General features: G+C 42.5%; 2 protein-coding genes across 3 annotated transcripts in view; both read right to left on the bottom strand.

Annotated features, from left to right (window-relative positions):
- On the bottom strand, nucleotides 1-422 carry LOC146978947 (lactose-binding lectin l-2-like). Its single transcript, XM_085790239.1, has one exon. It carries the CDS (start codon nucleotides 415-417, stop codon nucleotides 1-3), a length of 417 nt encoding a protein of 138 aa, XP_085646365.1. The 5' UTR covers nucleotides 418-422.
- Nucleotides 423-6,501: 6,079 nt separating this feature from the next.
- Nucleotides 6,502-27,211, bottom strand: part of rapgef5a (Rap guanine nucleotide exchange factor (GEF) 5a) — a 58,335-nt gene continuing 37,625 nt past the window's right edge. The window contains exons 10-26 of one of the 2 annotated variants that reach the window (XM_085792013.1): nucleotides 21,728-21,873; nucleotides 20,611-20,711; nucleotides 16,207-16,285; nucleotides 15,970-16,114; nucleotides 14,221-14,312; nucleotides 14,086-14,116; nucleotides 13,694-13,772; nucleotides 13,253-13,402; nucleotides 11,962-12,071; nucleotides 11,022-11,144; nucleotides 9,760-9,938; nucleotides 9,567-9,657; nucleotides 9,426-9,476; nucleotides 9,219-9,306; nucleotides 9,040-9,104; nucleotides 7,967-8,021; nucleotides 6,502-6,732 (exon numbers count right to left, since the gene is read on the bottom strand). In XM_085792013.1, the coding sequence (XP_085648139.1) occupies nucleotides 6,614-6,732; nucleotides 7,967-8,021; nucleotides 9,040-9,104; nucleotides 9,219-9,306; nucleotides 9,426-9,476; nucleotides 9,567-9,657; nucleotides 9,760-9,938; nucleotides 11,022-11,144; nucleotides 11,962-12,071; nucleotides 13,253-13,402; nucleotides 13,694-13,772; nucleotides 14,086-14,116; nucleotides 14,221-14,312; nucleotides 15,970-16,114; nucleotides 16,207-16,285; nucleotides 20,611-20,711; nucleotides 21,728-21,873 (1,704 nt within the window). In that variant the 3' untranslated portion in view covers nucleotides 6,502-6,613. The remainder of the gene's footprint in view (nucleotides 6,733-7,966; nucleotides 8,022-9,039; nucleotides 9,105-9,218; nucleotides 9,307-9,425; nucleotides 9,477-9,566; nucleotides 9,658-9,759; nucleotides 9,939-11,021; nucleotides 11,145-11,961; nucleotides 12,072-13,252; nucleotides 13,403-13,693; nucleotides 13,773-14,085; nucleotides 14,117-14,220; nucleotides 14,313-15,969; nucleotides 16,115-16,206; nucleotides 16,286-20,610; nucleotides 20,712-21,727; nucleotides 21,874-27,211) is intronic. The other variant, XM_085792012.1, reaches the window with a different exon arrangement.

Genomic DNA, 27,211 nt, shown 5'->3' with positions numbered 1-27,211 from the left:
CTATGTCAGGTCTGGTGGATTAGCCAGACCAGTGAAATGCACCTGAGCACGACTGTTCATTCTGCCTTTGAAATAATATAGCCTATTAGTCCCATCAGACCACATCCATGACCCTTCCTTCTGTGTGTCACTGAGTCCAATCCAGGTGAGTCCCTGAGCAGGATCAAAGTTCTTGATCAAGGATTTGACGAAATCATCTTCATCCTGACTGTGGATGGACACCAGGTTGGTTCCCTCTGACAAACAGTGGAGCTCTGCATCAGCCCAGGTCATACGTGAGGCAACGTACTGGTAGCAGCGGTCTTTGAAGCTGTACCAGAACATGGGACAGCTTCCACGATGGAGCTTCACTTCAGGTTCACCTGAAGGAGACTCAGCACCCAGAGCCAGACCAAACAGGAAGAGGAGCAGGATCATGATGGCATCTCCTTGGAGCAGATCGAGGAGTTGATGTGTTGGTTGGAGTTGATCTGCACCGCTGACAGGCCGCTTTCTTTTATATGCTTTTTCAAGAGGGTGTCTGACATTTTGCTGCGATGTTATTGGTCAAGTATACTTGCCAAAAACTGTCATCTGTGCAGAACCACACGGTATCAGAACATACGATAACATGTTGATACTTGCTCATTTGCTCACCTCAAATGACCTCTATCATAATCTTGCTCAAAGGTTCGTCACAAGAAATTCAAGTATGTGAGCAGGTCAGTAGTATTGGAAATGTCAATGTAAGTGTGTCATTCCATAAAGTTACAGCATTAATCACTAAAAGATTTGGCTTGGACAAAGGCCCAACTGTTTGTGATTATTGGGTTGCCAACCTCAGGGACTGGACACATTCAGTCAGGTTTCATAGGCTGATCTGGCTTTCCTGTTTATTCAACAAATAAAGGATAGATCTCTACTGGGACTGTGAACACCTGGCTTTGAAGACATCAGGAGGACAGAGTTGGACTATTTAATACAGTATCTACTATACCCATTCCTGTGTGATCTCTCTACTTGTTCAGCACTTAGGGCCCTAGTTTCTTAGACCAGGTGAAGTCTAACATCAGCGCAGCTTCGCCATGCCAACGGGGTGTGGCCCAGGTCCATTTCGCAAGATTGGTGGGCCGCGCAGTCAGACTTAGACCAGCGCAAGACCTCCCCTCGTCCCTCCCACCGGCGCAAATGGCAAAGAGGGAGGAGAGAGGGCGGGAGGGAGACAGGAGGAGGAGAGAAAGGCGTGGAGTGGGTTTGACACAGCCGAGTCAGATCTTCACCAATCAAAGGAGCTCCTCTCCTCACCTTTAACTGCGCGGCGGGTGATGCGCGCTGCAAGTTTGTCATTTTATACTTGGACATGGACGGAGGAGACAGCGACGCCAGAGGCCGAACCTCTCCCAGGAGGAAACAGCTGTTTTGGTCCGGAGGTCCGAGCTCAGAGTGACCGAATAATGAGTTTACTAATATACTTAACCAGGATTGATCTGATACACTGAGAACGGCTGCCCAATGTAAGAAACAACAACTAATAAACTAATAAAGAAACTCACATTTATTCAAACCCTGTGTAAGCAAGATGAGAGGTGTAGGCTACACTAATCACAACATGAACAAACACCATGAAATCAGCGTAAAGGACGCTCTCTCTCTCCCTCTCTCTCTCTCTGTCCGTCTCTTTTTTTCTCTTTTTTTTCTGTGATAGAGATGCTGAGTATACTGTAGTAGGCTATATACTGACTATCTGATACCGAGGCTGTTGTGGTGGACTAAGAGAGATAATGATTTGTGTTTTGTTTTTCATTACGGCTGTGTGATGCGGTCGCACGCGCTAATGAATTAATAAGTAAATAAATAAATAAATAAAGGGGATCATGACAAGGGCAGAGTGGTATGGCAGCGACATGCAGTCATCCACCCTCACAGTCCTGCTTGGGACATCCACAGCTGCTTTTCAGTGCCAGTTCGTCCCTGCTGTGTTAATTCAGGTGGAGTTTCCTTTAAGCACCGACAGCCTTTGATCTCTGCTTTGATCTGACGTCAGATGTGACGGGACAATCTATATAGATATAAATTCACGTGTTGATTCCATTAGTTGCATTAAATAGTGGTTATTGTGGATATTTATTGCATTGAAATGTGTCTGGAACTGTGGAGATCTGCCTGTGAGGTCTTGGTGACGTGTGTGCACTGCAGGTCAGTCAGCCAAACTTCCACTGCACCTGCTGCGCTTCGCCCTGCGCTGAGAGTAGACCTGGTTGGAGGTGGCGAGCTTTCAGCGCAACCTCGGCGGGACATTTTCGCACAAAACTTCCACTGCACCAAGCTGAATCTGTGACGCCTCCCCCTGCTGCGCGGCCACGCCTATCTCAGCGCAGCGTGATCTGCCAATCTTCCAATCTGACTTTGCGCTAGGCTGCGCTGGTCGAAACTTGCATTAGACCAGCTGCGCTACCTTGCGCCACCTGCGCTGCGCCAAGAAACTAGGGCCCTTAGTCTCACCTCCCTACAGCTCTGAAATAGCTGGTGAGTGTGGCTCCATGTTAACCAGAATGAAAACAAGAAAACAAAGAGCAGTAAGAACTGTTCTTCATTGGACTTTCAATGCACTGAAAGCTTCAGTGGAAAAACCTAATGAGAAACTAGAGACTAATGTGTCACAGAGAATTTTCATTACTGCATTTTCTCACTATAAATAATACTGCACTTTAGAATTGTTGTCATATATTATGCTGCATGGGCTGATACTAGACTGGGGTCATTATACTTTTGTTATTTCAGGACCTTCCAGAACAGTAGGTTAAGTTTTATTTATAAAGATAACAGTGTCCCCAGTTAATGCTTCTTTAACTGAACTGTTGCTGATATCACTGATGAGACGCACAGGGAACCAACACACACTATCTGAACACAATCCAAGGAAAAAGAAAAACATCAACTCACCTGGAGATGTCACATAAAACCTATAATTTATTCATTTTCAGTAAAATCTTGACATAGTAAAACGCAGCTTTAGAAAAGACATGTGGCTTCAGCTGTTCGAAGGTCGAGGGGACACAAGGGGAGACATATTGCTTTGTGATTGATTTTTTTTTTCCATTTACAACAGATAAATAACAACATACCAACATTGGCATGTATTTACACATCAACAATATTACAATAGTACAAAGCCTTCAATATTACCTCTTTCTCATTGTGAACTTTTTTTTTAAATTTTATTTAACATGCAAACAAAATTTAAACATTTCTTTTAAAAAAAACAAAAACAAAAAAACCCCACAACTTTACACAGTCATGACAATGGCTGATTAAACACCTAGTCCAGCCTCCTGTTGACTTGTTTGAAGTGTTTGACACCAGCAGTAAAAGATGAGCGTCATCACATTGACTCACTCATTTGCTGCCTTCTAGTGGCCACAAAACACAACAACAGGTACTTGTACATTCCAGCAGTGCAGCCTCAACCCACAAACATCTTTTCTCCTCATGTTCACCTCCACACGGGGGAACCTTAAACTGAGGCCTTCTGTCACCTCAGAAATATATAAATAAACAATAAATAACTAATATAGCATAAGTAATCTACTGTTAGGACACAATGAGCAGAGATGTGTCTGTGCATGTGTGTCTTGTTCAAGTTTATAGTAAAAACGACAACCACAAGGCCTTCCTATGACACTGAATATGAACAGACCACAGCTCCTGTTGTATCAGCTTTCACTGCTTAAGAAGCACATTTTAAGCATCTTTAAAATGCCACTTGTAGAGAATTAGTGTTCCTAATAACAATACAAGAAATGAGACATGTTGATGAATTCAGTCCACTCCTTCTCATTCTGTCTGGTCAGATTTAGCTAACATTGGCAAACGTTACGCAACTATAAAGCTGTATTGTAAATACCAGACAATAAACACAACATCCCATTACTGTTTCCAAAAGTGGTTTTAAAACCAAATCCACTGTAAATTTTAAACAACTTTCTTAGAAACAGAAAAGCATGAATGAATGCACTTTTTTAATCCACCACTCACATAGGCGTCGTTCTTCAAAGGAGAAAACCATGATCAGATTTGAATATCTTTTTTTTCTTCTTTTTTAATCTTTAAATGATTTATGTAATATGAATAGTAGTTTGTAGTATTAATATTATTACTTGTTTGAACTCATCAATGTGGTTGACTATATGGCTGCACATTCAGTATCACAGCACCTGCACAAAGTGTTGTTAACAACAGTGGGTTACAGTTTGTCTTTGAAAGAGTTTTTAATGCAGAGGCAATGACTAAGCTATTGGTAACACATACAAACACACAAAACAAGTTTGAAGTGAGTCCTCACATAGAGCTCATCATATATCCCTTCTTGTAATGAGCTGAAGATGCTTTTGGCACTAGGAGAGTTTGTAAAATTCAGGCTTTCCCTTATGTTACTCAATCACTATGGTCTGTGCTCAGAAAGGCTTAGTGTTGAAGTGATGACCATGACGACAAACACTTGTGGTAACAGCAATTCTACTGTATTGCACATTACATCCCCCACCCCCCACCCCCCATGCGTTATCACTATCTAAACAATGCGAGTCATGCATCACTACATCACATTTAGGAATCCCACCCTTGCATGGCTCCTCCTACTCAGTTAGAAATGTACCACCAAAGTGACTGCATGAACTGATATAGGGCAAAGACAAAATAATACAAACACTAATACGGTCCTTCAAACACAGAGTGTGTGCTCATGGTTCTCTCGGATATCTTTTCTTTTCTTTAATTTGTCATTTATAGTTTCTGAATGATTCAGAGAATGAGTTGTATTAAGACTGGGTATTACAGATGAATATGTTGCCAGGTTGGATTCAAGAAAGAACATTTTTCCTATACGGGCCAAAAATCACAAGACCCAAAGTTGAATAATTGATGATAATTGACCAAAGCTGTGAAATTCTCACCAGCATGTTACTTAAATAACAGTGGCTGAAGTCTGTGTGCCTGTGCTTCCATTATTCTGTCCACACCCTGTGGTAGTTTTTACAGACAGTTTGTATCAACTTTATTTAAAGGAAAAGCCCCTTGAGGTGGATCACCTCGTTTTAAACACAACCACTTTTGAAAGAAGATATCTTTTCAGTCAGAAGGAACAAATCATCAGTGATGGCGTCTACTCATGGACATGGTTTTGTAGAATAAAGCTATTACTTAAAGCTCTGTGGTGCAGTGCTCTGACAATCTGTTAATATACAGAAGTTACGGTTTAAAAAAGAAAAGTCTGTGTGTATGATGCGGCTGTGTTTCCGTAGCAACCTAGGATGGGTGGAATGCTTTACATGATCAAAGACCACACTTCATTCCAGAAACTCTGTGATCATCAACAACATCATCAACAACATCAACAACAACAACAAAAAAAGACCCCTGAACAAACCAAGACCAGTGAAGTACAGCACATCTATGCTGTCAGATCATTGTGACATTTGGCACTGAAAAATGTATAGGTCCATATTATATACACAATGTAAAATAATCATTATCTATTCTCACAAAAACATCATAGAGAAGAAGAGTGCACGAGGAGTGTTTGGCTAAAAGTCGACCAGGACTTTAAAACGGAATAACTATTCACTATTGATCCACAGCTTTTGAACTCTGGCACGTTGAGGAGAGCTGTAGTGTTTCAAACCTCACAGTCAGTCGGTGAAAACCCCTCGCTGTGCTTCCTTCACCTGTCACCTACAACACACCGTTGCTGTCAAACCTCTCGTCGCTCACCGAGGCTGCTCATCGTTAGTCACTCGGTGGCGGCTCGGTGACAAAAGGTAAAAAAACGTTGTAGGTATGACACTGCTCCAGTGCTGGCTGCTGCTTGTGTTACATAATAATGTTACGGCACAATAACCAAAAAAAAAAAAAAAAAAAGCTCCACATCATACACCCACATCACTAGAGCATGTACCCTGCTTATACATGCGTCAAGAGGCAGATACGTGGTATGCAGCTGAAATAATATGAGACCGTCTATGGGTGCAGATTTCAGCCATCAGGTTGAGAAATGTGTCAAACTCCACCACGGTTGTTTGTTTTTTGTGTTTGTAACTGAAATGATGACGAGGATATGAAGTCCTTGTTGACCACAGGGGGATGGATGAGACTGAAAGGAAAAAAGGAACATTCAACCTGCTGAACAGGCTTATAAATAACCAAAGGCTCATCACGAGAACAAAAACCAAGGGCATATTCAGTCCAATAGATACTGTACAAACTAATTACAGCCTCCTTTACTCTCCATCTCAGTTTGGCAAATCTCAGTCTTGCTGTGCAGAATCTCTTCCTGTAGACAGTTTTCAGAGCGTGTATGGAGTTTAGAAATCCTTTGTGAGCACATGTTTCAGTGCCATAAAGCCTTCAGAGAACAGGCAGCATGCAGCTCTGTGTCTTTGTGGGTTGGTCTGAGCACATGGCATCTCATTGTCCACTTGGCACCACTGCTCATAGTGTGATTTTGTTGCTGTGTGTGTGTGTGTGTGTGTGAGTGCATGGTATTTCTGCTGTACAAAGCGTCCTCTGCTAGCATTTCCATTCCGGTGTCCAGTGTGTGTGTGTTTGTGAGCGTGTGTGTATGTGTGTATGTGTGCGTTCAAGCACGTGGCTCCAGTTTGTGTGACAGTTCGAAAAGAGTCTGCTGATTGTCGATGATGTGCAGGTAGTTAACACTCGCCCTCACCTCCGCACTGTCGACCCCGATAACCTCGTTGCCTGAGAGACGGAAGACACAAAACATGTGCGTCAGTCACACAGATTCCGGAACACACTCGTTCACACACACACACACACACACACACACACACACACACACACACACACACACACACACACACACACACACACACACACACACACACACACACACACACACACACACGTGGGCTATAAACACAGACTCTATTATGGTCATATAAAGAAAAAAAAAGACTGTCTGGAAACGGTTGCTTGGAAACTGTAACCGAGAACTGTGTGGGAGAGACGAGACGCAGCTGCAGTGCACCGACTCGGCTGCAGATGGCGGTAGATTACTCACAATGAAAGGGCCAAAAACATCAACACACAACATTGTGTCAGAAAAGGGGAGACAATGAAGCTCAACAACCCCTGTGACTGATCATTGTGTGATGTCAGGATCATTTGGAGCAACTCCATTCACTCAGAAACAAGAAGACTGACCTGGTTGGTCGCTTTGGCAGTGGCGAATCATTCTCACTGTGTCTGCGATCATGTGCTGTTGGGTGGAAAGAAAACGCGTTACATCACTCAGGAAAACATATAAAGGAGGCCAGAGGGATAAAAGACAAATTAATGACAAATGATAATCAAAGTGGATTTGATGGAAAGTGTGAAAACAGATGCATCAGTGATCATTTCTAGTGATTGTGAGTTGACTGGTTAAAAAAAAACAAAAAAAACATGACAGTCAGTATTTCTCCTAAATCTCTACCTGCACCAAACAGAGTTGCCTAACATACCAAAATGTCACCTTGTGGTGATAAAGTTAGGGGCTGTTACAGCTATTTTAATAATTCAGAGTGTGGAAAAGCTCATCCTCTCCACAAAAAATGGATTCTCGACGTAATGTTAGAAAAGTTGTATCATACGAACACATGTTGGCCAGAATCAATGATGATGTTGATAATTTCAAGAGGTCATGGGACCGTTTTCTCACATGTAATGGTGTTACGACAGGGTGATGACTGCACTGATGTGAATGTAATTGAATGTTTAAAGGTTGGTTGTTTCAAACATAGCATTTGTTATGGACTGTTATAAGTCATTGAAAGCATACTGTTCGTTTACCTTTATTTGTCGGTGTAAGCTATAAAAACTTTTTAGAAAACGGCGGAGCGCAGCTCAACAACCCCTGTGACTGATCATTGTGGAGGCTAAAGGAATTTCTTGGTTTCCCTCCATCAAACTCATCAAATACAAGAAGACTGACCTGGTTGGTCGCTTTGGCAGTGGCGAATCATTCTCACTGTGTCTGCGATCATGTGCTATGGGTGGAAATGGAACGTTACGAAACGTGAGCCGTTTTCAAGGTAAATACATAGTAAATACAGAGTCTGCTTGCTGAAAAACTGTCCCTGAACGCAACGCGCATCAGCGGTTTTCTAGTGATTGTGAGTTGACTGGTTAAAAAAAAACAAAAAAAACATGACAGTCAGTATTTCTCCTAAATCTCTACCTGCACCGTCCTCCTCCTCCTCTCTGTCACTAGTAACTGATTCATGTGTCCCTCTCTACTTATTTTAATTATTCTTTTTTTTAATGCATCATCCACTTTCTCTCCACACCACCCACAGTGATTCTCCTGTTTCAGATAAAGTTGTTGAAACAGATTTGAACTATCACCTTCATTGTTTCAACCAAGGTAAAAAGACATTTGAACAAAAAGGCTGCTTTTAAATTGTGTCTGCTGAATATGACGAGAAGATTAAAAAATAAACATCTGCAGTATCACACAGTAGTTGATTAATGTATTTGAACTGATTAGAAAATCAATTTCATGACTGATTAATCATTTTTTCAAGAAAGGGGGAAAAAAAGCCAAAGGTTGAAAAGTCAATACCAGCGTCTCAAATGTGAGGATTTGTCCAGTACACCAATATGTGATTTTGTTTGTAAAATAAAAGTTGGAAAATGAATAAGTCGAGCGAGGGAGGAATTCTCAAGGGTGGTTTTCTGAGACTTGATGCACCAAACAATGAACTGAATGACTGAGAAAGCCATTGGCAGATTTGTCTACAGTTAGCTGAAGCTTCAATAACAAAAGCAGTATTTACTTTACCAGGTGACTGGATACTCTTACATATAGATCAGTATTTCCCTGGTTTTATGACCATTTTCTGACTACTGTGCATCTCCAACTGATCATCAAACTAACTTAATTTAGAGTGTGACTGTCTCATCTTGTCATCTATACAACTTAGTTACTAGATGAATACGATATGGTAAAATTTAAAAAACAGTTTGAAACAAAAACGCAAACACTCCAGAACTGAGTGCACTCACCAGCTTCTCAAAGTTGACCAGGTTGTCGTGGAAGGTCTTATTTCCCTCATGGATAAAGGTGATATCTAAGATATTAGAGCAGGGGACAGCTGTGTCATTCAAAAAGAAAAAAGAAAAAAACAAGTCTTGCTGTATGTGTGTGTGTGTGTGTGTGTGTGTGTAGGAGCTGGAGATGATACCTTTCAGAAGAAGAGGCATGAAAGGGATCTTGGGAGGTTTCATCCTCTTGAAGGCCTCTCTGTAGGCTTTGTGGTTCAGAGATGGGTCCTGGAGAAAGATGGAGGAAGAGAGAAAAAACAGGGTAAAAGGAAATGGATGAGAAACGGACTAGAAATCTAAAGGTTCGAAGAGCGAGTGCAGATGCTGTATCTCTGACTCTGTCTCACCGTGATGAGCTCCAACTCTGAGAAAAGCTTCTTGAACTTGCCCGGACATTTCTGAAAGGAAGACGTTTGGTCAGGTTTAAGATTCAAAACACAACATGGGTGTATAAATACACAAAAGCCCACACACACTCACACACTTACCTCCCAGGTTTGGTTCAGTCGGCTGACAGCTGCTGTGTTAAGACCCATGATGATGGCAAATGCAGAGTTCAAATTTCTTTGGGCTTTACAACTACAAGGATAAAAACACATCAGCATACACAAGTGGATTTAACAAACACATCAAGGTGACATGTTGGAGTGTGTGCGTGCATGCGTGTGTGTGAGTTCTTACTGAGCAGCGATCTTGATGAACTTCTTGAGCAGCTGTACTCTCTTGTTGAGAGACACACACATGAGCACCTCGGACATGACCCACTGCTGGACCTCGTTGCAGCGCTGGAGCAGGACTGAGAGCGCCGCCGTGTGGCCGCTACCAGGAGCCCGGCTCAGAGTGTAATACACCAACTCTTGCTGCGTGGGAGAGAGCGGTGAAGTGTGGGTGAAAGATGGCAAGCTTTTCACGGGAACACACCCTAAAACATCTTACTCTCTTTAAAGCCCCAGTATGTCACTTTTTATTAGCAAAAATCAAATACTGCTTTCATAAATACGTATTTCACTGAAGTGGAATCACAGCCGCATACAAATGAAAGCTTTCTGGTACCTTAGAATGAGTTGTTACAAGTCGTTACAAATATACAAAGGGGGGCGCACCGAACCGAGGCGGCCATGTTGCATCGCCATTTTTTACGTTGAGTGGCAGCGTGACCGTAGGTAACCACGGAAACTCAGCGGAGCTGTGGGCTCGGCCTGTTAAAACTGTCACCACTGTGTAGTGTGAGGAAGGACGGAGGCACTGGTGTTGCATTCAGGTGCAGTCAGGCAGTCGGCTGTCGGCAAACCAACCGGATGTCATTTTACTCAAAAGATGGTAAAACGTGGGTCAGGTAAACAATACCACATCACCATGACAACATATTGTCACCTGTATTGTTTTGCCTCGTGCTGGCGGACCACTTGTTTACATAGACGCTTGTTTATCCTGTTACATGCAGCGTCTGTTGTCTGTCTGACGTCTGGCCGATTTCACCTGAATGCAACGTCAAGAATACGTTTTGATATGCAACCGCACTGCTAGATGGGGGGATTCCTACATATTCTACCTTTAAGTATGTGATTATTAAATGGTACTTATAAATTCCCAGAGGCCCACATGACACGATAATATCGCCCATTTTGTCCAATCAAAATCAAAACACAATCTTATAAAACAGAGGAAACAGCACAAAGCATTTTCTAGATTCCCTAAAGATGCAGTGACATCAAACATATATGCTCTGCTCTGCTTTTCAAAACAATATTCAGCTCTTCCTGGAAGCCACTCTGTTGCAAAGAGACTTTCTGTGCTCACGCTCACGCCAAGTCTGGGAAAGCATTTGCATCTTTAATGCTTATGTCCCAGCAATCTGTCATGAGAATGTATTTTTTAATACCCTACTGTACGTATATACACACACCCCATGCATATATTTGTGTGTGCGAGACAGTGCCTACCTCGTGGACGGATTTGAAAAGGCTCCAGTCCAGGTGCGTGAGAGCAGCTGCCACGTCCCAGGTGTTAATGCCTAAGAGTCGTACCTGCCTCCTGCTTAGCTCAGCGCTGTCTGTTAAAGGAGGCTGCATGGACACAAAGAGAAGTTAAATGTAAGTCAACTCTGTATCATGTGTGTTAAGAATATAAACTGCACACACGCATGTACTGTCCACAGTACACAGAAATAGGGCCAATTACAGATAAAATATGATAAATAACATCTCAGTCATAATAAATTACAGAAAAATGAGGCTGTTGGAGGCTTCCAACACAATCCATCATTCAAAAGAAAGAATAAAACACAGAGCTACAAAGGTAGGACTAAAACCAGAGGGGAGAGCATTGATTCCTGTGTCTAACTGTGCTCACAGGTCATCAAATTAACAATTCTGCTAGTCTGATAAGTGACACCAACTCCAGAAAGATAAACAAAATCCCTAAAATGCAGTTTATCAAATGCCCATTAGTGTAAAAATTATTTTAAGATTCACAACTGAAGCTGCACTCTGAAAAAAACAGCCATTACAGAGTAACACTTGACCCTGATACAGCACCATCCAATCCTGCCGTCCCGTTCTCTCCCACTGAGTCAAAGTTAATAAGAATCACCACCTGCCCTGAGTCTCTCCAGCTTGCTTATAGAGCATGACTCATTGTAACACTGTGAAAATATGTCAGTTGGGGAATTTGAATATTTATTTTCATGCTGAATTTAGCCAGAAGATGATAAAAAAGCAGCTAAAGATATGAGAGACAGCAAACGTTCAAATAATCTGAGATGGTGGTCTACTTTAAGCCTCCACGTTGAACCTTTTGCCTCTAACAGTGGAAATGATACATGTGGAAATATGAAATGTTGCAGAATGACAGAGGCACAAACAGAACAGTGCATTTACATACCAAGATCTCAGTTAGATCCCTGCGACAGGCCACAAGCTTTCCCTGTGGGGTCAGAGACTCTGAGTACACACAGTCACTGGGCTGTAACACCCTCCGCTCTGCAGAGACCACTATATAAAGAAAAGAAGAGAAGCAGAATCATGATGACAAGCTAGCCCCAAAAGTGTACAACAGTGAGTCCCAAAATGGAGCACTTGCTAAGAGCATGACAACCACTGACTGACCTGGCTAAAAATTACAATTTGATTAGTGAAAAAGAAAAAGAAAAACCTATTTATAGTTTTGATTGAGAGTGCATTAAAATGAGTAATGGAGGTAAGCAGAGAAGCCTTAACAGTTAGCTAAGTATTAAATGGCTATAATAAATAAAAAGAGATAATTGTGATGACTGAAATAGCTAACAGCAGTGTATGAATGGTTAGTAGCTACAGGTAATAATGAATATATGCTGCAGTGGGGGGTGGGGTGGATTGGGGTGGTCAAAGGGTTCAGAAGGCCCCTGCCTGAGGCCGAGGTGGGGTCCATGCAGAGATCATGTGAAAACATGATCTCTGCGTGGACCCCACCTCGGCTTTATGCTCCTTAAATGGGATCAAGCATCATTTTATAATAATGCTGCGTTCAAGACAACTCGGAAGTCGGAAAAAAACGAGCTCCGAGTTGTAAAAAATGAATTGAACGGCGTCGAACTCGGAAATTACAGGTCAGAAACTCGGGTATCATATCAGAGCTCCGACTTGACGTCACGACAACATCAAAACATGGCGGCCCTCGTCTTCAACAGTTAGAATTTAGACATTTGAAGTTATTTGTTGAGGTTTGAATGCATATTTTTTGTGTATTATTGCAGTAGCCTATATGAAATATGTTATTATTAAGCTGTGATTGTTGTATGGTGTGAAATTGTGTTCCTCGTATGTGACGGAAATAAAGTTTAATTGTTATCAAGGCTGTAACATTATATGTGTGCTCGTCTGCAGCGTCTCCTCTCCTCCAAAATAAACATCATTTACTGCTGCATTTATTTTTCGTATTCAGCTTTGAGCCACAATACGCCAAACTTCCTTCAGGTATCCATGTTTCTTTTCTTCACAGTTCCTGCAGCGTGAACGCAATGATGTCGGAAATCGGAAATTTCCGAGTTGGGAATTCCGACCTCTGAGTTGTTATGACGCAGCATAAGACAATATAATGCATGTATATGTATACATGAACCACTGGTGTAGAAATGATGAGGGAACTGGAGACCTATGTTACTTTGTTCATGCATTTGTCTGTGTGGCTACTGTACCTCCAGTTTGTGAGACCACGGCGAGCACCATGTCTTCTTCCGGTCTGTCCATCTTCTGACCCACAATCCTCAGCAGTTCGTGGGCCTCCAGTGATGGCTGCGTGTGGACGCTCAGGTAGGAGTCGGTGCTCACGTGAACGCAACAGATAACTGAGAAACACATTGAAAAGATTCACTGTGAATGCTTACAGCACACGTGCTGAATAATGAAGCAGAGACAGAGAAGACTCAAGTGTTTACTGAGAAAAACTGGAGTTCATTTTTGTCAAGTACTCAAGCACACAAAGAAACTTGGCCACACTGTATTTAAACAATTAGCATGTGCGCGCTGAAATTAAAACTTCCAGACCGTCATTATGCATAATTGTGTACAATCCTGGGCTGGCCAGTGTGTATATGTGTATATGTATATGTGCACATGTGCTTGTGTCTGTTACTCACCATCTCTGGTCTCAGTCTGTGGACTTCGGAGCTGTAAACAGTTTTCCTTCAGACTCAACTGCTGATACATTTGTTTGCTCTGACAGAGAGAGAGAGAGCAGAGGGAAGATGAAGATGCATAGCAGTGAATTTTGCAATGCACTGAAAGTATCACTGTCATCGCCTGTACAGCTCAAACTTACAGTAATCATCATAGTTGCACCTCTATAGATTTAAGTTGCCTCTTTTATACTGTAAGCATGACTATGACTACAAATACTTATCTATACTAACTACTTATATTAATACTTTTCTTAACCATTACTTTACTATTAGCGTGAATGACTAATTTAAGTACAGAAACTGTTGCAGCAGACACAGGAAATCAAGAATTTCAACTCTTTTCATCTTACCTTTTGGTTTGGAGGACAGTCATCCACAGTGCTATGGGGAACAAGCACAACAGTGAGGAGGGATGTTACAGTAATCAGCATGGGGAAGAAAAGAGTCAACAAAGGCCCTTTGCAGAGACAAACAAAGCCACTTACTGTCTGCGACGCAGAAGTTTCTGGAACTCCTTCAGATCTTTCTCCAGTGTAGGGAACTCATACAGATCTTCTAAAACACACCTGTACAGAGTCTGACAGAAAAGAAAAGAAACATCGATTAACATTTGCTGAGTGTAGTAGTAGTAAAGAATCTAAATGAAAAACATTTGAATGGTCCTTGGCTGCTCTAAGCTTTTGGATCCACAGATACTAGCTGACTAGCTGCTCATTACAACCATCTCGTACAACAATCTGTAGGATAGCACAAACATCTGAACAGGCAAGCATTTTTTACAGGCCTGGCTCACTCAAATCATTTCCCACAAAGACATTTTGCCTTTTGGGCCAGAAGAGATTCTGTGGATGGATTGCCCTCCAGAGGTTCACAGCAGACATTCAGACATCATCAAAATATGGCTGAGCTGAGGTAGCTTTGAAAAATGGTCAAAAATTCTGTTTGAACTTTGCGCAGCTACTGGTTATTGGTGCCAAAGGAGATTCGACCGGTTATTAAGTCCATGGGTCCAATTACCGGGTACTTCCTCGTGTTGGGAATGCTTAACTGGTGCATTTGAAAAAAATATGAAAGATTGTGTGCGTTTTTGTCTTATTAGCTTGTCTATATTTCTAAGACGATGGACGTCAGATCACATTTTATGAGCAATAAATGCAAAAAAAGAAAAGACTACATCAATTGAGATTAAGAAGATGATCTGAACCAACAAAACAAAACGACATGACATTAACATTCTACTCTGAGCAGCTCATTTACCGAGTACCGTCAAGTGCTGCGTAGGTTGATGACATTAAAAAAACATGACACAAATTTTGTGCCTTGTACTTAAATGAGTAGGCACACTGTGTTGTGCTAGACTGTGTGCATGGCAGAGCATTAGTATGTAACATGAAAGCTCAGGGGGAAGAAACAGTAACAACTTGAAGACACACAGACACACACACACACACACCAAAGACACTTCCACCTGCTTATCGCTGTCACTGACCCACCATAGCATCCCATCCCAATTCCCCTCTCATTCCTCTGTTACTAGGCAACTATCACCTGGGTTACACACTCCATATGAGATTATACCCATGCCAACCCTCGCACTTTGGTTTCCATGGCAACCCCCGCACTGAGCAATGGAGCTGTCGGGTTACAGAGGGAAGAGTGACTGGTGAGTGTATGCAGCTGTAGTGGGTGAGTGTGTGGATGTGTGCACATGTGATCATGTTAAGTATATAGAATAAATACATGTGTGTGTCAGTGAAAATCTGCATGTTTGTTCTCTGTATATACTGTGTTTTGTACATCAGTGATATGATCAGTGGTACACTATGAGTTTTCACACAGACATGAAAAACATGAAGCCAAATATAATGATCAAACCTCACTATTCATAAGCTACATCATGAAAGTGTCTGGATTTCCTTCTCTGCCTTATTGTTTGGTCCTTTGTCAGAGGATGAGATAAAAACAAGGTTCCCCCTGCCGGCTCCAAAACTGTTCAGTTTAATAGGAGATGCAGCTAACAAGGAGATCAGGGAAGACACATACACACACTTTGCAGCTCAGATGTCCTGTTGTGCAAAACCCCATTTCAGATCAAGAGAGATACATATGAAGATGAACGACCCCTCTGATGTTCTTCAGTGGAAAAGGACACCAGAGGAATTGTTTCAAATACAACAGACGGACAGAAAGAAGAGATTAAAAAAAATGTGCTGATGAAACCAGTAGTGACGCACCTTCATGAAGCTCCTGACGTGCTCCTCTTCCTTGAGGAAGTCCTTGTAAAGCCTGCTCCAGTGGGACACCAGCTGCAGCACTTTACGTTTCCTAAAGAGGGCGTCCTTGCCCTCCTCCTGACCCCTGCAGCGGGCGCTGCTATAGGTGAGAGCGGTCAAGGAGGCAAAATGGGTTTAGGGTGGACACTTAAAAGATGAGTGTGAGATATGTTTGTAAGCGTTTGCCTGTAAGGATATTGTCCCAGCAGAGCCTGACAGAGGTCGTTAGTGGACATGAACACCAGGTAGGTCAACAGGAAGTCATCCAGCAACATTTCTGAAACACAGGAAACACTTGATGATTAGTCTAGTTGTGGAAGTTAAGTCACACTGATGTCTCTTATCTTCTGTCTTTGCCTCTTTGTGCCTATTGAATGGTTTCCTCTTTATGTCAACCAACGTAAAAAACATTTATGATGATAAAATGAGTTGCTATACGGATCATTTTACCATCTTTCAGTCCATTGCTTTGTTTTTTTGATCCAACACTCATTTTTGGCCATACAGTAGTAATCAACATTTTTCTTGCTTCTTGCCCAACACCAAATCACAGACAAGGTTCGAGCCTCACTGGTAAGCTGAATGCTGATGTTCCTTGTGTCTCTGTTTTGCCGACAGGTTTGCCACATCAAATGAGACCTTGGGATTGTCACTAGAGGTCAGATTAACCTTCTGTAGGGTTGACCAAAGTTTGTTTTCACACAATGGATTTGGGTTTGAAGAGGTTAAAGGTACATTGTGTAGGAATTACTCCCAGGTTGTATATCGCAAGCAACTCAATCGTATCTTTCATGCTGCATTCACGTGAAATTGGGCAGACGGACGACAGCCGCTGCACATAACGGCATAAACAAGCCTCTATGTAAACAAGTGGTCTGTCAGCACGAGGCAAAACAATACACGTGACAATATGTTGTCATGGCGATGTGGTATTGTTTACCTGACCCACGTTTTACCGGCTTTTTCTTGACTTCTGTGACTAAAATGACATCTTGTTTGTTAGCGACGGCCGTCTGCCCGACTGCACGTGAATGCTGCATCAGTGTAACGCTCCATTCCTCCTCACTGCGTTACCGCGGTGACTTTTCACAGACGCCACCTCCACCTGAGCCGACAGCTCCAGTGTCTCCGCTGAGTTTCCGTGGTTACCTACCGTCACGCTGCCACTGAACGTAAAAACATGGAGACACCACATGGCAGCCAGCACCGAGCTTACCCGCTCCATGTAGATATGAATGATATGAACGGCTAATTCAGAGCTGAAAGGAACACTTCAGTTTGTTGATGGGGGGATTACTGGTTAATGAAAAACATACTTTTGAACGAAATAATCGATTTTCATGAATAGATAACAGGAGAAGTTACACAATGTCCCTTTAAAGGTCACTAATATTGACAGCCTCTCTTCTAAACACACCCACATTCTCCTGATGAAGTGTTTATGAATCAATATCAACAAGTGATGTAAAGATGTGCATCTTTCCCAAATATTAAGTTTCTTGCTTATTTTGTCACAGGGACGCTCTAAGCAACTGATGGAAAAACCAAACAAGCATTTACATCACTACCAAGAGATACAGGTTTTCTACAACTTTGAAAACTAAGAGATTCATCAGGGTAGAGCATACTAATGTGTATCTGAGTGTGTGAGACTGAGCAGGTGTTCAATGGGTGAGATCTGAATATAAACAGCCCTCATGGCAGATGGGTAGTGAGCCATTGTTGGTGGTGTGAGGGAGTGGAGCAGTGTCTGTGTGTGTGTGTGTCAAACTCTTTCCCTGGGAAAATGTGTGACCCAAATATGGCTCCGTCAGGCAGAGAGCAAATAAATCAATTATAGAAGACTGAGCAGAGGCCGTGGCATTAATATTTGAACAAGTGTCTTCTCTTTAGAAATAAAAACACAACTTTTCTAGAGAAATACTTTTAGGCCAGTCTGACTGAGCTTATCACTTCTTCAAAACACTGGTGGCGTACTTCCCCTGCAGTCTGTGGATGTGGAGCTGCTTCTTGACCAGCTATTAGTCTTTTCCCCGCTTGCCGTTTCCCCCTCTCACTCTCAAACTTTACTGCCCCCCCCTCCCCCTCCCCTTTCACTACACCCCCATTTTTCATTTTCTCGTTCTCGCCGGTTACATTTCCCCCCCGCTACCACTCTCCTCCTACGCTCCCTCTCTCTCAGCTCTCTGTGATGATAAATATCCATTTTCATCTTCAACATATGCCCTCTGTGTTTGCCCGCTGGCACACACAAAGTCAAACACGTACACACATAGATACAGCAACACACATAAACACACACAGACCCACACGCACACGGCACCCTGATGAATAACTCATTCTAGTTCTGACCTTGGGGAGTTTATCTCTTGCAAGGGAGAAAGGGAAGAGAGAGAAAATGTGTGTGTGCTGAACTAATCGCAGTAATCTGCTGCTGTGTTTTTTGTTGTGTGTGTTTTAATGTGTACATGGGGAGGGGGTGTGGTTGGGGGTAATCGTCCTCTCTCACTCTACGGAAGCGTGTACGAGCCTGTTCAACATGCTGCACAGCTAAGCCCGCTAAAACGGCACGCTGATGCTCAACACCCCCCCAGAGGACCAACACACACACACACACCCTCATGCTTATTCAGTGCACACAGACCGAAAGATAGACACAACAGTGCACAGACACTCACACGTGCGCATACACTCTTGATCTGTTTCCTGCGTCCTGAAAATAAAATCAAATAAAAAACCAACCTAAGCCTTAAAAAAAGCGCGCCCTTTCTCTTTCCTGTGAATGAATAGCAGGTGGTTTTCCTCCACAAAGACCATCTCAGTTCTCCCTCTCCCTCTCCTACATCCATCTCTCCTTCTTTCTTCCTTTGCTTCCTGCAATTCAGTGAGATGGCTCCCTGTGGACTGCTGGGAACTGGTGGTGCTGAGGAGGCGATACATAAAGGCGCCTTGTTTTAAAACAGCGCCAACAGGCAAGAGCAGGATTTTTATGAAATACAGGTTGAGACCCAGATGTCCCTGAATAAAATGTGAACTATTATTTCCTGGACCTGGGCTCCGTCGTGACACTAAATTTAATTAGAGGAGAATGAGATCCATTAACTGTGGCAAGAAATTAGTACATTACACCGTGGTTCATGGACAACAATAGAGATCTTAACCCTGAAACTGCTGTTTACCACTGGTGGTTGAATAAAAACCTTTACACTTAATACTATTAATATTCAGATATAACTCTGTCAGTTTTTCCAAGTACTTTTTCAAATGACGTATTATACTGTAAATGAAACATTAAAGGGATAGTTCACCCAAAATTCAAATTTCACTCATTATCTACTCACCCTCATGTCAACTAAGAGCTGTGAGAATTTTCAGAGTCCTCCGTGCCTTCTCTGAGTTACGGGGGGGTCCGCGCAGCAGTATTTGTCCATATAATGGTTGACAATGGATACCAACTTTCTTCGTCCAAAAAGACACACCAAAAAACATCCAAATACCTCCATAGTGCTCGTCTGTAATGTCCCTCTTGTATTGAAGCCCCAACATGAGAAATTGTTCCGAAAAAAATTAAATAAGTCTATATTTCAAGCTTGTTTGTAGCGGAAGCTCCCAGTGTCTCAGTTCACTGCTCTTCCTGTGTGGAACAATTTCATATGTCAGGGCTTCAATACAAGAGGGACATTACAGACGAGCAGTATGGAGGTATTTGGATGTTTTTTGGTGTGTCTTTTTGGACCAAGAAAGTTGGTATCCTTTGACAACCATTATATGGACAAATACTGTTGCGCGGAGCCCCCCCCCCCGTAACTCAGAGAAGGCACGGAGGACTCTGAAAACTCTCACAGCTCTTAGTCGACATGAGGGTGAGTAGATAATGAGTGAAATTTGAATTTTGGGTGAACTATCCCTTTAACTGATTATATCCCAAAACAGGAAGTAGCTGATATACAACAAATGGAAACAGGTACAACAGCATACACAACATAGCAATATAATAACACTATTACCCCAGCACCGTTGAAGAACCCAGTAATAGACTTGAGGATTGTGAAAATGAGACATGACGGTTAACAGCCCACTGAAAATGTTTGCAGCAGAAAGGCCGACCTGTCCCCCGAGGGAATCATTCCACAAACTCATTAGAGCATTTAACCTCTTGAATGCCCCTCATATTTACAGGCAATCCCATGGCTGAACGAACGTGCACTCGCGCACCTGAATGTGGCGTGAGGGCTGACTGACTCACGCAGCCGCAGTTACACACGTACACACAAAGACAGTACAAACAAAGACATACCTCCTGGGTTTAAACCCACCTCGGGGAAGTTCAAAGGGACAGAGAAAGGAGCAGACTGGGCTGTGTTGCAACTTGCATGGGACTAAAAATGAAACTCCTTGGAATGAGAGGGAGGTACGTCGCTTAAGATAAACGATTCAGCTGCCTGAAGACGAGAGGTTTTTACAAACTTTTGCTTTGCTCTGACTCTTTTCTGTCTCTGTTTATCTGTATTGACTTACAGCCACATAGTGTGTCTGAATGCCTCGTCATTGATGCGTGTGCGCAGTGCAAACAAAACTTGTTATTGTGTGTGTGAAACTTACCGCTCTCCCTGCTCTCTGGCGCCCCTCTTTGGTCGTCCAACCGCAGGTCACTTAGGAGGTGCTCCAGGATCTTGAGCGGCGTTCCCGACACCACCACGTACCTGTGAGACGCAGACACGTGACAATCTTCCTCAGCAGGGCATGAAAACAAAGTGCGACAACTTCCACCCCTCCATCCTCGCTCCTTCTTCTTGTCTTTATTCTCCTCCACGTCGTCGTCGTCGATGTAGCGGAAATGAGGAACATCGAATGTGGAGATCCCTGAACTGCTAGCATTTTCATCATCATCATTCCCATCCTCATAATCATCTTCATCCTCATCGTCCTCATCATCTAGGTCCTCCTCTGCTTCTGCGAGCGTAGCTAGCCGAGAGCTCATCTTCATATCTCAACACTTCCAAAGTACGGGCCCTCATGGAAGCTCTGCATACCCAGGAAGAGTGCTCTCCCGTGGGGTAAACAGCCTCGCCGTCTGCCCCTGTCAGCTAAGAGCTGCAGAGATTAAAACCTTGTCTGACAGCTCCTACAGTAGTACTCAGAGGGAACTGATTGCCACTGATGATTCCGAGCACTACACACACACACACACACACACATTTAACCTGCCTGTCACGGACACTCCCTACATTGTGCCTGAGGTCTTGGCACATACTGACTTAAATAAACACAAAGGGAGACACTGTACAAAGAAATCAACTTTGAGGAAATACTCTGTCAAATACACATGTGCGCACTCACACACACAAACACAAACACATACACACACACACACACACACACATACATGTGATCCTAAACACACATACAGTGATTTGTGGAAGGAAGTCAGCCATTCTTGGTGTCATCTTTGGTTCCCTTTCAGCTGAAAACAAAAAGCCATTCTCTTCTTCCCGCTGTGCACCAGCAGCTAAAGCATACATTATCTTAGACACACAAGCACGCACATGCACACACACACACTGTGTTGACAGCACTGCTGATATGCAAGAATGCGTGGTGGTTGCAACCTGAGCTTCGGAAGGAAAAACAGAAAAAGAGAGGGAGGAGTGCTATGATTATATCTTTTGTTGCAACTGTTGCTTTGGAGGGCTCTCATTATGTGGGAGGAGGGGCTGACCTCTTGTCGCAATCCTCCTCTCTGGACCCGCCCCCTGAAGATGTGGGTGAGGGCCGGTCTGATGGCGACGTCACTGATGATGTCACTCTCCGCAACACCAAAACGTCCCGTCCTCTCTCCTTCAGACAAACCCTCCCCAACGCCTCCTGAGAGAGAAAGGGAAAAAAAGAGAGGGTGAAAATCAGAGAGACAACGTGTAACAAAGTGAGGCAAGGTCAAATCTCTCGGAGGGCTGATTTTATAGGCCTGCTGTAGCTTATTAAATTGAAAATAAGTGACAATAAAGTACAGCATAGAAACGCCAAAGCTCAACACAAAGAAGGGCTTTTTGTAAGATTTATCTGCCGCTGAACGTGGTCTCTTGCAGGTGGCAGATGGTGGCGACTGTGGCCTCAGCCATCGATGGCTTTATCATACAAGTGGGTGTAATTGCATCCTCTGAGCAGCAGGGATACGGCCTCAGGTTGGTGGCTATAAAGTGAAGTGAGACACTGTGGGAAAGTGACAGGACAGGCTGATGCAAACTGGCTAGCGTGCTGCTAACTTCAGTGGGAGAAAAGACTTGACAGATACAAGAAATAACGTTTGTGTTGCTGGAGAGTGAGTAAAAGGTTTGAAGTTTGATGCAACACTTGGAACATTTCCTCTAGACTGGCATGTCAACACATGGGAATGCGAACACTAGCTATGTGTAGGTTAGTTAGTTAGTTTAAGTTTATTTCGGACATGTTAAAAGAAATAAAACATAATACAGAAATGGACAGACATAACAAATAAAAACATTGCAAAGACAACATATGAACAAAAAAATAAAAAATAATTGAAAATAAAGGTAATTTAATTTTTTTTGTTTGTTTGTTTGTTTTCATATCCGAAAAGGAGTGGGAAGAAGTAAAACTTATTTACTCCCACCCCTTATTCATAAATTATCTATCAAGGTATCTAGTCATTATAGTCTATACAGTAATTAATTTATGAGTTATTTAACCGGATTTATTCTAATATATTATTATATTTATATACATATAGATTTATTCTAACATATGATTACTAACCGTTATCTCTCTATATAGTCATATACATACAGGCTCACGCTGAAAATCGAATAATGTGGGTTTTTTTTTAATTGACAATTATCAATCTCAAAATATCAACTTTAGAAATCCAGCATCCTTTGGGCTCTAGTGTCCAGACCCTTTCACATAAGATTCATACCACACACCAATCCATATGTGCAGGCACAAATACAGTAGTGGGAAGTATGGCTTCTCCTGTCTTTTAAGGAAATGATATTATGTAATAAATAAAAATGGGGACAAGCAGGATTGTGCGCTGATGCTCGAAGTAATCACCAAAAATGAACAGCAACTTGATCTGTGACTGTGGCACATTTACACACACACACACACACACACACACACACACACACACACACACACACACACACACACACACACACACACACACACACACACACACACACACACACACACACACACACACACACACACACACACACACACACACACACACACACACACACACACACACCTGCAGTGACAGTGCAATGGGAACTAAGCTCCAGATGGACAAAGGAGCACAATAAGAAACAGCCTGAGGAGAGGAGAGAAAAAGGAGAAGAGAGAGGGAGATCAAAGGCAGAGGAGAGGAGCAGGGGGAGAGATAAAGAAGCAACGTCTCCTCTCCAGCTGCTCGCTGCTTCTCCGCTGCAGCCAGAGGGATTGAGTAGGAATCACAACTGACACAGAGGGCTCTGTGCAGGGCTGTCTTTCTGTTGCACTGTCTCTGCTTTAATACACACACACACACACGCACATAAATACATTATGTAGGACTGCTCGCACTTGTGTTTAGTCATATGTCAACATTTACAGTGGCAAGAAAAAAGTATGTGAACCCTTTGGAATTCCCTGTTCTGCATTAATTCTTCATAAATCAGATTCAGATCTTCATCTAAAGTCACACATGTAGATAAACCCCCCCACCCCCCACACACACATACACACACACACACTCTAATACCACACAAATGATAATAATCTTTTATGTCTTTATTGAACACAGACATTAGTATTCACAGCGGTGGAGGAAAGAGTGAGCGAACCCTTTAATAACTGGTTAAACCTCCTTTGGCACCAATAACCTCTAACAAGCTATTCTAGTAGCTGCTTGTCAGATCTGCAGCTTCCTCTGCTCAGACATATTCTCTGGATGTCTGGTGTGAGCTGCTCTCATCAGGTCATTCTGCTGGATTAAGGTCTGGGCCAGACTGGGTCAGTCCAACTGGTGGATTTTCCCTGTTTGAAGTCATTCTGTGGTAGATTTACTTTCAGGCTTAAAGGAGAATTCCGGTCATTTTTGACCCCTAAATCATTGTCCTGATGGTCACCCAGTGTTGGGGGGAGCAAAAAATGCAACTGCCATCAGGCAAACCCCATAAGATTCCACTGGACAAGAAAAACATCTACAAAAAATCCTTCATCCCCTCTGCAATAACCACCCTGAACAATAAAAAATGACCACTCTGCTATCTATCCATCTATCTATCTATCTATCTGCTCTCCCCGCCACAGAAACAAACACTTTTTCCTTGTTGTGATGATTTCTTTACAAAAATAAACGGTCGGAGATATTTTGGACATTACCACTGCACTGCTCCACCGTTTATTTTTGTAAAGAAATCATCACAACAAGGAAAAAGTGTTTGTTTCTGTGGCGGGGAGAGCAGGCGCTCTGCTTAGTAATGTCTTTCCAGGATGTTTCAGAGTTCGGCTGTCTGAGGTGAGTGACTACATGCAAAAACACAAAGTTTATACTGTTTATACTGTACACTATATGAGTTCAGTGGTGTGTCATAAGGATTCCAGTCATGTACCATAGATATTTGATTGTTTTTTGAGTGTTTGTTATGGTTGAAAGAATTGCCCCCATAGGTTAGCATTGTCGCTATCCCTAGCGCTGGGTAGCCATGGTGTAACTCCGGTTTGTCTGCATCAATTTTAGTCGTGTTTTTTGCTCCCGCGAACACTGGGTGACCATCAGGACAACGATTTAGGGGTCAAAAATGACCGGAATTCTCCTTTAAGGTCATGTCCTGCCACATCACCCATGTTACCATGATTTCTGTGTTATAAGTTACACTCTTCATACACAAATGCAGGTTATGTCAAAGAGTTATCTCGCTTTCACTCGTCACTGCAGATCCCACAAGGATGATCATGTAACAGTGGAGGCGTAATCAGGTGAGGCTTGAAAAAAGCACCAGAGTTGGAAAAAGGGTGCAAAGGTTCATAAAAAGTGCCAGAAGTGCAATAATCAATAATCACAACCTCTGGATTTTTTTTTAACTGTAGACATTGTGGAGCCCTGACACAGAGCACTTCTAATGCAGTCACAGATACCTCCACAACACACAAAACAAGTCAATAGACAGGTACACACACACACACACAAACACACACGCTGACTTTGTGATCATCTGATGAAAGGAGTTGTCTGATCCTGAGAGACGGCAGGTGGGATCTGTCTCGAGTCACAGAAAACAATATGCCTAAGGTGTGTGTGTATGTGTGTGTGTGTGTGTGTGTGTGTGTGTGTGTGTGTGTGTGTGTGGACATGCCCCGATGACTCATATTCTTCTGAAGCATGGTACAGATGTTTTGACGGCACCGCATACTTTCCCTTAGGTGAATTGGTGTGTGTCTTTGTCCTGAAAGCTTTATTTGACTAAATACAAAAAAAAAATCTTTGCATGTTTGCATTTATTTAAAAAAACTGCCAATTCGTATCAAATCAACAACCACAGCATTTGAAATAAAAGTTTGGTCCTTCTCTCGATTTTCCTTCTTCAAGCTGAGCATCTGAAGATACAATCTTATACAGTAAGTTTATAGCAGTCCACTGTGCAACAAATGAACTTGGGTGTCATTACAATACCTTAAACAACGACTCCGGTCTAAATACAACAATAAAATGTAAGAGTGTGCATCATCTGCCTGTGCCACTACAGTGATAAGCTTGTTATAGTGTTATCTATGCATACAGTATGTAAACTATAGTATAATAATCTAGGCTAGTCTTTGAAACAGAAGAAACAGCCACATTGCAAGATGGTCCTCTTGAATTTCCGAATTTTGTACCATCTCCGGTTATCTCCGGTCACACCACTGCTTCAGAGCTGCAACCAGACATCTCCATGCTTCTGCCACACTGCTCATTTTTCATCTGGGACAGCCGAAAAAAAAATAAAATCTTAGTGTGCACCCACTTTAAGGAATGAGGATGTTGTGAAGCCTGTGGACTGTAAAACCTAATGAGGACAATGATGTGAAGTGATTTTGTGTTGTATAAATTAAAGTGACTTGACTTGATCGAATCAAGCTACAGTTGCATGTTCACTGTCCATCTCGACATTACGGTAATGATGTTGATGATATAACATCGCAACTTCGGCACAGAATATTCACATTTATTTTGAATTATTTATAATAATTCAATGTAGGGGGCAGGGCGTTCAGGTACTCACACTGGCCCACCATTGCAGAGACTCTGATCGGAGCATCTTCAAGTTTGATGAGGTCACCGAAGCTTCTTATCACATTGACATTTCAGTGCCTCATCCTCCAATTTTAGATTTTCTTTAGGCTTCTCTGTTCTGCTGTTTATCATCATTAAATTATATACACACAAACACTGCCAGTTGTTTGAAGTGAGCCCAATGTGTACTTATCGTTGCCAGTTCATTATGTAACATGCTCAAAGTAAACATCCTCAGAGATTAGCAACACAAAGCTGATAAATAAAGCAGTGACGGCTGATGCAAAGAGATCTGACACTGCATGCCATTAATTACAGCTTGGCTTGGCACCCATACCACACCCAGTGGCCCAGATGTGACGCCAGGATAACCCGTTTGGTGGCTACTGCCTAGGTGGTCTAAAGCAGTGGTTCTCAACTGGTGGGTCGGGACCCAAAAGTGGGTCGCAGACCTGTTCTGGATGGGTCGCGGACAGCTGGGCAAAAAAAGTAAATATTTAATGCGCATGTGATGTTGGATATGTCTTTTACTTTGAAATGTAACTTATTTTGAAAGGCACACAACACTTGCACACATGCAGTTGTAATGGTCCTCCTCAGTTTCTTATTATTTGCTCTGAATGCAAAGATATCAGTTTCTTATTAATGTGGCCTGAATGCAGTGAAAATACTTTGTTTTGTTTTGTGCAATTTGTTATTTATTCACTTTTGTGAACATGCTCTGAATGCAGAGATGCATTAGAAGTCAAATATATCATTTTGTTGGTCTCCATATTGTGCAGTTTGATATATTTTTATTCACTTACATGCAGTTGTCATGGTCCTCCTCAGTTTCATTCATGTGCTCTGAAATGCACGTTGCTCAATAAAGAGCAAAAGTAGTTTTTAAAGGCTTTTTAAAATTTTTTTATCTTGGTTTGAATTCTA

Source organism: Trachurus japonicus, chromosome 11 (genome assembly GCF_045865225.1).
Source record: "Trachurus japonicus isolate A0001 chromosome 11, Traja_1.0".
NCBI classification, from domain to species: domain Eukaryota; kingdom Metazoa; phylum Chordata; class Actinopteri; order Carangiformes; family Carangidae; genus Trachurus; species Trachurus japonicus.
The sequence above is the reverse complement of the archived record's forward strand: the minus strand, read 5'-3'. Positions and strand labels throughout refer to the sequence as shown.